Here is a 13,870-nt window from a genome sequence, read left to right as displayed (position 1 = left end):
AACGAATGATAAGTATTAAAGAAATACAAAGTTTAAAAAGAATAAAACTAGTTTAATTTATTGAAATAATTATCGCGGTAAATTTCGGTGGATATTAAAGTAATTTTAAACGAACTGAGACCGCAATATTTAATTATATGTGTTACAATGTGGCATAAAAATCAGTATGAAATTGTAGCTTACATTATGAGAACGTTTTAAATTTCTCTATAGTTACAATAGTAGTAATTATTATATTAATTATATTTATTTCATTTTACACAGGATTTGAGCCAGTTTTAATTCTGAAATTTGAAGACGTTGTTCAGCAACTTAAGGAAATGATTGAGGCGAATGGAACTTTCGGAAACGTCATTTCGATAGATTACACAGGGAAACACAAAGAGCCACAAGCGAAAAGGTAAGTAGTTGCTATAATTGCTATAATATTGATTATATTTATGTACTATTAAAATTTAAATATTATTTTACCATTTTACAATTTTCAGTTTTCTTGAAGGGTACTACTGTCACCACCTAAGATGTTAGTAACCTTTTATAGTGCCCTCACAATGCTCACCTTCACTTAACAGCTTAACAGTAACGATTATATTGTGATCGCGTAGTCGCTAAGACGAAGTGATTCTGAGATGCTTGAGTATCGGATCTTCTCATTTCACACTTTCCTATGGAGTGTGTGATATTAATCGTTCATACTGTGAGAACTACATCATCCCACTGAGTATTCGGTACATTCTTGCAGAAGGTTCGGAATGTTCAGGCTTCAGAGAAGGTTTGAAAATTGTCTAACAATGTTAATCAGGTTTTGGGCCATAATTCTGTTATTAATGACTGTATTTACGCATTTATTTATGAGATTGAAATAATAACCCTTTCTGTTTTCTTTTCTTTTTAGCTTTACCTGCTTTTTTAAAAATATTATTAGCAGTAGTATTCTTTTTGTTATTTTTCTTGTTGGGTGATTTCTATTTTGATATTTATAGTTTAAATATTTTTATCGACGTCTGTTTCGATTCTTATAAACTTTTGTTTTATTATGTTGTTTCATTGAGCTTATGTTCTACTAAAGCTTTTAGAATTCTTGTTTTGTTCATTGTTTTCGTTATGAAAGTTCTTTCAACAAAATATATCGGTCATTGGCCTTTTCGGGACGAACACAAATAAACTCGCTACAGACGTCTTTATTAAACATCTTAATCAATTAAACAAACACAATATTTCATTGTGGAAAACGAATCGTCGCGATTAATATTGAGAAAGTTAAAACTAAAAATGTATAAGAGCCCAATATTGCCTGAAGTACTGCATGGATGCGAAAGTTGACTAGTAGCATGTGAAGCAGAAAGGAATGACTGAATGGAGCAAGTTAGAAAACGAGTTACTCCAATAGATACATGCCAATGGATATCATAAGAATTGTTATGAAGAAGTTTGGCGTCTAGGTAGCTCACGAGTTGTCGCATATCACTTCAAGTGTAAGAAACATATCTTGAAATGAGCAATGGCTAGTGTAATTAGAAAATCATAATGTGTATGAAAGTATCATATTTATGAAAGCGTGTTGTGTTTACAAACGAAGTGATTATTTAAAAAGTCAGAGATAATCCTGTGTTTTCATGTCATGCGAACTGCCGATATCACGTCGAAAACAAGAGTCTTGTTTACATTTTTATTATAAGTGTAAATTCAGTAAGGGAGACTACTATTCCTAGCGAGCTGGGAAAATTATCCCCTGAATAGATACTAGAGATTAGTGAACTATGGTGCACGTTGAAGATCGAGAAACGTGGAGCAGAAATCCAATTGCCTTCATAATGATACAAGTTTTGGATTGGGCGCAATAAAACAAAGCTATCTAGGCTCTGAACTCGAGTTCGGGACTGATCTAGACTTCATCAGTCGAATTTCGAGTTCTAACTAGATGGAAAGCCAGAGCCAGAGTCCAAGCAAACACCAGGAGGAGAGACTGTGAATCCCATTGAGAATAATGAGCGTAAAACTCATCCCTAACATCATTCCAAACTTTTAATAGCCTTACTCAATTTCTCAAGACTAAGTCTGTAGTCTTGCACAAGTTTGCATTTACACGGCTGCAAACTAACCAACGGTATGGCAAACATGGTAGTTCGACAATTGCAAGCTTGCTTCAGACTTGTCAATAATACACAATATAAAGCTGCCCTCGAAATTCCTTTAAATCGACACACTAATCAAGCACGATTTAAAATTCCCACGTGGAAAAGTCATACTCAGAGAGAATCCCTAAGCCTAAAATACGCTCCCGTTCTTATGCAGCCTTGATTCTTATATCTGGTCTAAGCGTATACAGCTTTATACATGAAAGTTATCTCGACTCAAAGCATGACTTAAAATTTACATTTGGTAAAGCCATGCACAGAAAGAATTTCTCTCTAAGATAAAGTCTATTAACAGAAATTAAGGGCAAACTTAGACTCACCGTAGATGTGCTTGCTTACTAGGTTCGAGTATAGCAAGCCCGAACTCAAGCAATTGCGGGACTAAGATAGCGTGAACACGATCTCTATTCGGGACAGTGACTTTGATAGCAGGCGAGTCCCGATTGCAAGATTGACATCCGTGGCATAGAGTCTCATTGGGGGTAATAGATCTCTGGGTAAAGTAAGGAAATGGAATATAGAAAACACCTTCAGGAAACAGAGAGTACCGGTCCCAACTGGATTGGGTTAGCACAAGACATTTAGTAATAGTTCTGTTTCTGTGATGATGAACCTATGGATTCCTTAAGCCAAAGAGTTATACTGTATCACGTAATAGTTATAAAATGGTGTTAAAGAAGCAATTGTTTTCGACATCGTTTATAACACGGAATCCGTTGACGGGAAGTCGAAGTTTTACGAACCGCCAGCTCCATGGTTCCCTGTGTTCGCAATAACGCATGCTGCGATGTATTTTCCACAGTATAGTTCATGATTTTCCACCTATAAGCATGAAAAGATACATCGCAGCGCGCGATCTTTCGAATACGAGGAACCCTGGAGTTTTCGACTTCCCTGCCAACGGACTTCGGTTCACTGCTGTCAAGTCTTGCACTTTTTCATACTTTGTACTCATCTTTAAGTCAGAGCATATTTAAGAACTCTGTTGGGGGTATGATTCGGAATTATGTCCTGTAGAGAATCCGTTCCGCAACCATTGTTTACCGCTAAAATATTCATTTTTGGATGGCGAATGTGTCGCTTTCTTTGCACCCATATGGACGACCACTCTATGGCTCCTCACCTTTGAAATAGCATATGTTGAAATTTTATCTTTTGCACACTTTCGAGCGACCCTAGGTCTAAAAATACGTACTTCTCCCCACTAGAGCCTCGCAGGGGCCATATGGTTAGCGTAGGCGCCTTTGGTGTAGAAGCCCTGGGCTCGATTCCAGATCGGACATCATGTGGTTCGTCTCCCAGGTTAAGATGTACGTTCATGTCTCATAGCCTTTGTCCTGAAAGAACGCTAACTCAAGTCTAATCAATCAATCAATGGCAAAGCAGTAGAACGTAAAACTCAAATCCAATCAGTCAATCAATGACAAACTAGTGGAACATAAAACTCAAATCCAATCAGTCAATCAATGACAAACTAGTGGAACATAAACTCAAATCCAATCAGTCAATGACAAAGCAGTAGAACGTGAAACTCAAATCCAATCAGTCAATCAATGACAAACTAATGGAAAATAAACTCAAATTCAATCAGTCAATCAATGACAAACTAGTGGAAAGTGAACTCAAATTCAATCAGTCAATCAATGACAAACTAGTGGAAAATAAACCCAAATCCAATCAGTCAACCAATGACAAAGCAGTGGAGGGTAAAACTCAAATCCAATCAGTCAATCAATGACAAACTAGTGGAACATAAACTCAAATCCAATGAGTCAACCAATGACAAAACAGTAGAACGTAAAACTCAAATCCAATAAGTCAATCAATGACAAACCAGTGGAACATAAAACTCAAAAGTACAATACAATATAACACAATCAGAAGAAAACTATGCATGTAAGCAGTAAAGCTACTTTGCTTTTAATATTGCTAATCTTCTGTTTTCAGGCATCGCATACGTGTATGGATAGACGAAAGTGGAGAAAGGAATGAATGGGGAGAGCCAATCCAGTTCTTTGTGAGCCAAGCATACTCATACAGTCGTTGGTTCCATAATCCAGAAGAAAAGCCAATGACTATACAATTCAAGAAAAAGGTAACTATCAAATAGACTTATTTGAATCATCAACTTTGTTTAAAACTCTTAGTGCATTGTGTGACGCAGTGACGAAACGCTATAATTTATGGTAGGTACACGCTCCCATCTATCTATTAAAATGCCACAATAGCAATTAAAAGCGACTGAGCTCCAACTTATAACTTTGCCTTTCAAATCTTTCATTTACGGTTATGTGTGATTTCACGTTTAACCGAGACAAACGTTTTAAGTATGTGCTTTAAATAACTTAGTTAACCAGATCTTTTTCATAAAATTTATGATGTAAAATTATTGTTCAAAGCCTTTGTATTTTAATAAGCCTCTAAAACCAATGCACGTGAATCGTGCTTTCATCTTCCGAGTTCTTTTAAACTATATGTTGTGGACGTTTATATGTTTGTGGTCAATCCTTTCGACAATGAGATCTCGGTAACTACAGGCTCTAGAAAGATGACGTTTTCACTGATCGATTGGAAATTTTGCGTAGATTGTCCAGTTCTAATTGAATATTTAAAAACATGGCCATTATTTTTTTATTACATTTTTAGGGTACACTGGAAGCGTTAAAATTAAAAAAAAAAAATCTAAAGCATCATATCCTACGCGTTATACATTCTAACACCATAGTGTTGTATATATGGGTTACATATGTCTCAGGCGTTTGATTCATGGTCAAATAATAATAATAATAATAATAATAATAATAATAATAATAATAATAATAATAATAATAATAATAATGAAACAAACGCCTGAGAGATATGCAACCTCTGTATACAATTGTGTAGTGTTGGAACGTATAAATCGTAGGATATGCTGATTTATTTTTTTTTAAATTTCAACACTTCCAATGTACCCCTAAAATTGTAATAAAAAAATAACAGTCATGTTTTTTTTTTTAATATTCAATAAGAACTGGACAATCTACACAAAATTTGAAATCGACCAGCGAAAACAGCACATTTCTAGCACTTGTGATTTTCGAGATCTAATTGTCGAAAGGATTGGAGACAAACATATAAACTTTTCTTAACCACAAACATATAAGCCAGCACACAGAATATTGGCTAAAACACCCGTTCTTCGCATGGGGAGAATATGAACATGGTGCATGGGAACTATTTGAATTTCCTTCAGAGGAGCACCCATCCATAGCTCTGCCCTAAATATTCACCATATATATAGTCCCACATATCTTCGGTCTCATTCACTGTAAGTGCTCCACGGACAGAGAGAGACAAGCTCTTACAGTCCACACAACCTCGAAAGAATTTTCGTATACACGCGTGCAAGAGCAATACAAGTTTTTGAAATCAAGCAGCAGCAGGATTAGCGACCGCAATATTTCCGCGTAAGGCCTTACAAAAGAGAAGTACTATCCGGCTCTTATTACAGCCACCTTAAAAGATTTCATAAAGATAATTTGACTGTTATGATTGACTAACAGACAATACTAAGAGGACGTACCGCTCTTATAAGAGTAGCACCATCCAGCTCAATGCCTATCCTACTTTTACTGGATCTGAATGCATTATTTAATTGTAAGATATAGTTGAGGATGAAGAAGTGCTAGCTACGCTCTTGAAAATGTACTTTGTTGACTTTTAGCAGTTTTGATAAATTTAGAAATTTTCCTGCCTTCAACTCTTTAACAAATTTCGCGCACGACAGGTCGATAGGGATGGTATCGAGACGAGACGAGACGAGACTTTGTACAGTCTCGGTCTCGTCTCGGTTGATAAATAACGGTCTCGGTCTCGGTCTCGTCTCGGTCAACAGATGCTTGTCTCGATCTCGGTCTCGGTCTCGAGTACCAAATCTCGGTCTCGTCTCGAAAGTCTCGAAAGTCTCGAAATAAATAGTGTGAAATTAAAATAGTGAAAGTATTATTCTCGTACAGTCTGTCGTTTCCGGTTATTTTTTCCTTTCATTTTGACTTAGAATTATGGTATGGTGTACCGCTTCATAGCTAATTTGCTAGCGCTAATGCTTTCCATGCGTGTATTCCGGGTACAATCATCAGTGGGTACAACATACCTGGGATAAAACCCTAATAGTAACCCATATTTTACTTTCATCAATAGACTTTGTCTCATATAGCCTCAGAACTGCCTATACAATTAAACTCTATTAAATTAACTCCAGTACTATACAGTAGTTTATTTCCTTCCTTTGAATCAGAATTGTTCAATACCTCCTAACGGATAACGCAACACATAGCAGCACGAATATATTTAATCGTACCGAAATTGAAACTTTACAATTTCTCATTATTTAATACATTCTGCTTTCACTGTAATTTTAAAAACAGAATATAACGTTCATTATCTTAACAAATAGGGTAAATTATTACTACAATATACGTATTTTGTTTGAAATTGATGAAATGATTTATTACCGTTTCTCATCTCCGTGTTTAATTGACACTTTATAACACGAACGCCCTGAACCTTGTGATGGAAGCTACTACACTCATCTTTGCGATGTGAGGTCTCGAGTTGGATCACAAAACAAGTTAGATTCAAAGTCCGATGTTTCGCATAGTTCGCGTCTCATTTTAAGTGCATTCTGTTCTTATGCTAGTTCATAAGGTCGTAATGCATTACGTAAGCACATATCCAGTGCCGTAACATAGATTAATCTTATTCTTGAGCTCTTAACGGTGCATGCAATCTTTATTCGAGAAAATTAATCTTGCGTTTATTACGTTGAAATTTTATATTGATTGAAAATTAGTTGCGAAACATGGACATACATATTATATAAGTAGAGTCTATATAGGTAATTCGAGTTATCTGTACCTATTTTTTCTCACTTGCCAAAACAAGTGATTCTTAACTCTTCGTAGTTTTGCTGTTATATGATGGATTGAATAGTCAAAAATACTTTTTTCGCTCTATGATTTTCAATAAATTTTGGATCCATTTTTACCCTACCTTACCTAGTAAAAGTTATATATTTAGTCTTAGTTGAGGAACCGGTTTTTCGCTTCTGTAAAATTACGACTTGGTTTAGTTTACCTCCGAAGTCCAGATATAATAAAACCATCACCATCATCATAATCAACCATTATCAATCCATTGCTGGATGAAGGTCTTTCCAATTATTCTCCACAACTATCTAACTTGGGCAATTCTTTTCCAGGTTACTCCTCAGTGGCTCTTGATTTCGTCACACCTTCTTGTATGTGGAGGTTTCCTAGGCTGTTTTTGTGCCGTGGTATCCAGTCTAGAATTGTTTTCGTCCGTCGATCATAATTTCTTCTTGCAATACGTCCAGCACACTTTCCAGCTCATTTCATTAGCACAATCAGTATTCATTTCTATATATTTGGGCTACAAATAGTTCGAATTCGCTACTTTCGGAGTACAGACACGCTACTGTTTAATCATCGGATCTGACAACACTGACTGAATGATTTAAATCAACACAATGTGAGGACCCCCATTTGGTCTAGCGGCTAGAACTCTTGATTTCGGTTCGCGTGGTCCCGAGTTCGATTTCCGGTAGGGGTAAAGTTGAACGACCGAAGTGGTACGGATTCCACTATAATCATTAGCTGCACGTCTCCTTTAGCCGCCCTAGAATAACTGTAGAACGTTAAACTAAAACAAAACAAAACAAAAGTGAACACTGTGTATTACTAACTGTAAGTTCTTGAATAATTGCATATAGCTATATGGTATGGATCGAGATTGAGGTGGTCGGTGGTCAAACTAAAGCAAGTAAAACATAATTAGGGTGCAATTAGAACTTTTAATTAAGCACGGTCTTAATCTAAAGTGTACACCAGGCTTAGGGGGAACAACTAGTGTTACTGAAAATGTATCAGTTACATTTAATTTCAGTTACAATTTGCATTTACATGTATTGCTGGAACGAAGTTTTAAACATTAACATTATAAGTAGCCCAAAGACTATGAAAAACATCGTCTCTTGAAAGCATTCTTGCACCATAAAACAAATTACGAGTAATTTTAAAATATTTTGCAGTTTATCTACGTTATTTGCACATATTTAGAGTAATATTTAGCTATCTATTTAAGTGGGCAACACTGCTTAAAATAATGTAACTGCAATTTGTTGTAATTAAAACCACCAAAAACTGTTAATGCGTTATTTTAAGAAGTACAACAATCACTACCAATGTGTTTGGTATATCTGATGTCGTTATAAGTCTTTTGGAAGCATCTGCATGATGAGACGTGATATGTCAGCGCGTTTTCGAAGTAAAGTCTTTAGAAACATTTAAATTTCCGTTTCTTGTAACTTTGTTCCTTCATTCATTCGAAATATATTATACCATGATCACAGTATTTGACGCTAAGGTACAGTTGCGTATTGCACCGTCCATGCCATTGAGTTATTAGAGATTTCCAAGCTACATAAATAATGTATGGGCTATTGTGGTTTTGTTAAATAACTAAATTAGAAATATGTAATACCTTACGTAGCGCAATTTGAGAAAATACAACTTTATTTTGCTTTAGAAACATTGCTTGTTTATCTAGTGATATTGCAGAGTATCAAGAAGAATTTCCCAACTTGGTACAAAATTTCAGCATTTTTATATATATATATATATATATATATATATATATATATATATATATATATATATATATATATATATATATATATATATATATATATATATATATAGGATGGTCCATTTTAATCTTTCCATGGAGATATCTCGAAAACGGTTGAACATAATGAACCTGAACAAAAACACAAATAGGAAATGCCATGGGGCACATCGAACGGTGTTGTCGCGGCGCCTCCCGGGGCCACCTTTCATGGGGTACTAGGGCCAAACTTTAAAATTTTAAATGGAAAAATGAGGCGAGTAATACCTCGTTCCATAGATCTTTAAAAAGTAAAAAGTGTTGTGGCAAAAGATTTTTCACATCGGTCACCGTTTTCAAAATGGCCGCCAAGACATGGTGCCTGTATCAGATAAAACGTCCAGTACCACTAGACCCCTAATATGAAAATAGTTGGAGATAAATTAACGGAATAAAACTCGTATAGGAAAGCACAGAGGGTATTTATCATTCCACCGCTCGAATATAATAATCTTTTTTTTTCGTAGCATTAAAGTATAATTGACATGATGCAAAAGAGGAAATGATAGAAAATGATCTTTCCGATCTCTGTCCGTAAGTAGGTGAAGCGGGAATGAATGGTAAAATCTCAAATGAGAACCTCACTTTTTATTTGCAATAGATATGGTTTGTCTGAAACACTTGTGTGTACAAATGACTGGTACTATAATGATTAAAAATAAAGTGAAATAAGGTGAATAAAAATAAGGTGAAATTCAAGTTTAACAACATTTTACCCGCCCCTTCGCCTCTGATAATTTAATACATTGCGTGCAAGATTTTTGGAACATATCTGCATCAGTATGTACCGTTTCGTTACTAAGGATCGCAACTGAAATTACCGTTGAAAGTTATTCGGAATGTAACTGTAGACATCTCAGTGAAACTCATATTCTATCATATGCAAGAAGACATAGAAGGAAAAGAAGCGAACCAATATCATGCAGACGACTGTTGAACAAAACCAACGTTTGTAAACATTGTTCTAAAATTGCAGTGTTCGACAAATTTGTTTCGCATTTCAGTTGATTCATTTTTGCATCAAACCATTGCCTGCAATCAAAATGGAAGATACCATTTAACAAGAATTTTACATACTTTATCCCATTACAGAGACATTTATCTCTTATAAAAACACATTTCAAATAACTTTGTTTCGTAGATACAATTTGCAAAAACTAAGGCTCTCATTTGCAATTTACCCCATCCTTCGCGCTTCACTCACTTACGGAGTGAGGTTGAGCGATAATTTTCTAGGAGTTAGATTTCTTTCTTTCCATTATGGCACTTTCACTCTAATCATCTTTTCAACTGTTGCAACATTCCCGAGTTATAGAATGATAAATACCCTCTATGGTTTCCTATTCGAGTATTTGTTCTACTATTTCCCTATTAGTGATACTGGACGTTTTACCTGATGGAGGAACCATGTTTTGGTGCTCATTTTGAAAACGGTGACCCATATGAACAATCTATTGCAACAGCACTCTTTAGTTTTTTCGTCGAACGAAGTGTCATTCACCCCATGTTTCCATTTACAATTTTGAAGTTGCGCCCTGGGCCCCCATGGCCATGAACGGTGGCCCTGGGAGTCTCTGCGACAATATCAATCGATGTGACACATGACATTTTCTATTTGAGTTTTTGTTCGGTTCATTTATGTTCAACCGTTTTCATATAAGTGGTACTGCACGTTTTACTGTATCTGATAGAGGCAACATGTCTTGGCGGCCATTTTGAATACAGTGCCCAATATGAAAGATCTTTTGCCACAACGCTTTTTAGTTTTTGAAGATCTATCGAACGAGGTACCACTCACCCCTTGCTTCCATTTAAAATTAAAGTTGGGCCCCGAGAACCCATGCAGGGCGGACCTGGGTGGCACCGCGACCATATATATATATATATATATGAGAGAGAGAGAGAGAGAGAGAGAAAGAGAGAGAGAGAGACAGAGAGAGAGAGAGAGAGAGAGGGGAGAATTCTATTTGCACCAGCAGTGGATTTTGTTTCAGGGGAGGCTTGAGGAACGAGTAAGAAACATTTGCGTTGTACGTGCAATGCAAAAAATTATCGCAAATTTATTTCGAGAGGGGTTTGAGCCCGATAACCACCCCCTAAATACGCCACTGTACATTAGTCAACCGTTCTCATATTATCAAACACAGCAACGAAACAAATTTTGAGTGAAGGCAATTTTAGTATTTATCAATATCAATATTCGAGACGAGACCGAGACTTTCGAGACTGACCTAAGTCTCGTCTCGGTCTCGTCTCGATTTATAGAGGTCTGTCTCGGTCTCGGTCTCGTCTCGGTATTTAAAAGTCCGTCTCGGTCTCGGTCTCGTCTCGGTATGTAAAAGTCTGTCTCGGTCTCGGTCTCGGTACCATCCCTACAGGTCGATATCAAAGCGAATTATGAGCTCTTCTTTAACCATGTTCATCAACAAACGATTCCTTTCGTCACTCCAAAATAATCTGAATAGAACAGACAATAGGACTAGTAAGAGGAAAAATTACCGGATATTTAACGTCCGGTTTTGAGGACGTACCGGACAGCGAACAAGGTCAAAAACCGAACTGTCCGGTAAAATATCGGACGGTTGGCAACCCTATAAGTGAGACAGGACAGGGAAAAATTTTATTTGAAGAAGACAGAAATATTGTTTTTGGTTCACAGGGAAACTATAGCCACAATACTAGCGTAATAATTTAAGATGCACAGCCTATATTTCCTATGGGGTAGGACCTGACCAATCATTCCCTTATGGCCGGACCGTTTCTAATGTGATGTACTTAAAGCAGTGGCGTAGGGAAGGGGAGCCAGAGAAAGAAGTCCGACAATGTACTTTCGTACTTTGATGTTTGTAATTTTTTATATATTTTTATGTTTATATATTTTTTGTTTGTAATATTTCTATATGTACCTATAACAGCATTCGCCCCCCCCCCCCAACACATATCCTGGCTACGCTACTGACTTAAAGTACTCCTAAAATTTTAGAAAGTCATCGATTGTAGATCTAAAAATGCTATTAAATAAACCCTGCTTTCAGGCTTTTTTCCATATAGGACATAAATCTGGGTTCAGAATCTACGACACCTTAATTGTTGAACACCCAAATGCTTTCTTCCATGTGAAATAGCTTGAAAATAAATTTTATTTAAGAGTCGTTTGCACGAGGGTCATCCAGAAACTAAAGAACGTTTTGGTATAATAATCAAAAGATACCAGCACAAAACTTTATATACAGAAGCACAGGATCTTAGTCACCTTTTCTATGTAATCACCATAGTTGTCAAGACACTTGTTATAACGTTGGACGTGGGAACGTTATATTCATCTGCCGTTAAAGATTTGAGCCAGGCTGTCACTGCTTGCTTGTTTTTAATCGTTTGCGAACTGTTTTCGTGTAACGTTCTCAAAGTGAAGCGTCGGTCTTCGTGAATTTTTTTATTCTTTTTTCTTCAGTTCTTCTGTAACAAGTGATGGCCTCCAACTCCGATCTTCATCATGCACGCTGGTCGTTCCTTAATTAAATATAACGTACCATTTCCTTACTGATATGATTTCCTCACTCGTTCATTGCACTATCACCATAAACATTCTTTATTTGACTATAAATTGCAATAGGTTTAACTTATTGTGCATTCAGAAAACGAATGACACTCTGCACTTCACATTTGGCGGAATTTTCGATTGGCGCCGCCATTTTGAATTGCTGCAAAACAAGTAGCATGATTGCACAGCGTCGAGACTCGGCTTACACTTAGGTGAAGGAAGGAGCTAACTGCCGTGCACGCGACCCAGTGGTGGGGGGTCGATGCTGTGTGCGATGCGCGATTGTTCTTTACTTTCTGGATGACCCTCGTAAATATACGAGCAGGCCTCGGCCGACTTGCTAAAATTCTAATATTGTATATTGCTATTATATACAAGGTGTGTGAGAAAAGTAATGAGATTGGCAACACTGCCAGACCAGTTTGTTTATCCCTTCCACTTCCTCAGTCCAAGTTACAACTCCGTACAGCTAACACATTATCTTTGACAACGCCATCAGTGAAGTTGTGTTTTTGTTATGTATTAGAGAAATGGAGCATCGGAATTTAGAGCAACCTTGTGCAATAAAGTTTAGTGTTAAACTTGGTGAACCTGCGACTGTGACTTTTGAAAAGTTGAAACAGGCCTATGGGGAACATTGCTTATCAAGAGCACAAGTTTTCCGCTGGCACAAATCATTTTTGGAAGGCCGAGAACACGTTGAACGTGTGAGGGCTCTTGTGAGATCAGACCATCGTTTAACAATAAGGATGATGAGTGAACAGTTAAATTTAAACACTTTCACCGTACATCAAATTTTGACAGACGATTTGAACATGCGAAAGATTTGTGCCTAAATGGTACTGAAAAACCTCACAACTGAACAGAAGGACAATCGAAAAAACGTGTGCGTTGACCTTCTTGTGAGGATTGCCAATGACCAAGAATTCTTCAATTGTATGATCACAAGTGATGAATCCTGGATATTTGAGTACGATCCTAAAACAAAGCGGCAAAGCGAAGCGTGGCACACTCCGTCATCTCCTCGGCCGAAGAAATGTCGAATGAGCAAATCAAAGATCAAGACATGATTTGTTTCTTTGACAGTAAGGGTGTCGTGCACAAAGAATTTGTTCCACCAGGACAAACTGTCAATCAAATGTTTTATAAAAGTGTCCTTGAAAGGCTCAGGAAAAAAGTGATTCGTGTGAGACAAGACATTGCAGACAAGTGGATGCTTCATCATGACAATGCCCCGTGTCACACGGCCATTTCCATCAGTGAATTTTTGACCTCAAAACGCATTACTGTTGTTCCTCAACCCCCCTATTCACCTGATTTGAGTTCTTGTGACTTTTTTCATTTCCCGACATTGAAGTATGTCCTAAAAGGACGTCATTTTGAAACTCTGAAGAACATTCAAAAGACTGTGACCAAACAGTTAAAGCCATACCAGTTGAAGACTCCCAGCGTTGCTACCAAGAGT

The 13,870-nt window shown here is 36.8% G+C and overlaps 1 protein-coding gene across 1 annotated transcript in view; it reads left to right on the top strand.

Annotated features, from left to right (window-relative positions):
• LOC145663188 (uncharacterized) overlaps positions 1 to 13,870 on the top strand; it is a 78,149-nt gene that overhangs the window by 51,785 nt on the left and 12,494 nt on the right. The window contains exons 5-6 of the mRNA XM_081729521.1: positions 265 to 400; positions 4,086 to 4,233. Coding sequence (XP_081585647.1) covers positions 265 to 400; positions 4,086 to 4,233 — 284 coding nt within the window. The remainder of the gene's footprint in view (positions 1 to 264; positions 401 to 4,085; positions 4,234 to 13,870) is intronic.

Source organism: Thermobia domestica, chromosome 10 (assembly GCF_964235325.1).
Source record: "Thermobia domestica chromosome 10, izTheDome1.hap1.1, whole genome shotgun sequence".
Classification (NCBI taxonomy): Eukaryota; Metazoa; Arthropoda; class Insecta; order Zygentoma; family Lepismatidae; genus Thermobia; species Thermobia domestica.
This window is presented reverse-complemented; position numbering and strand designations above follow the sequence as displayed.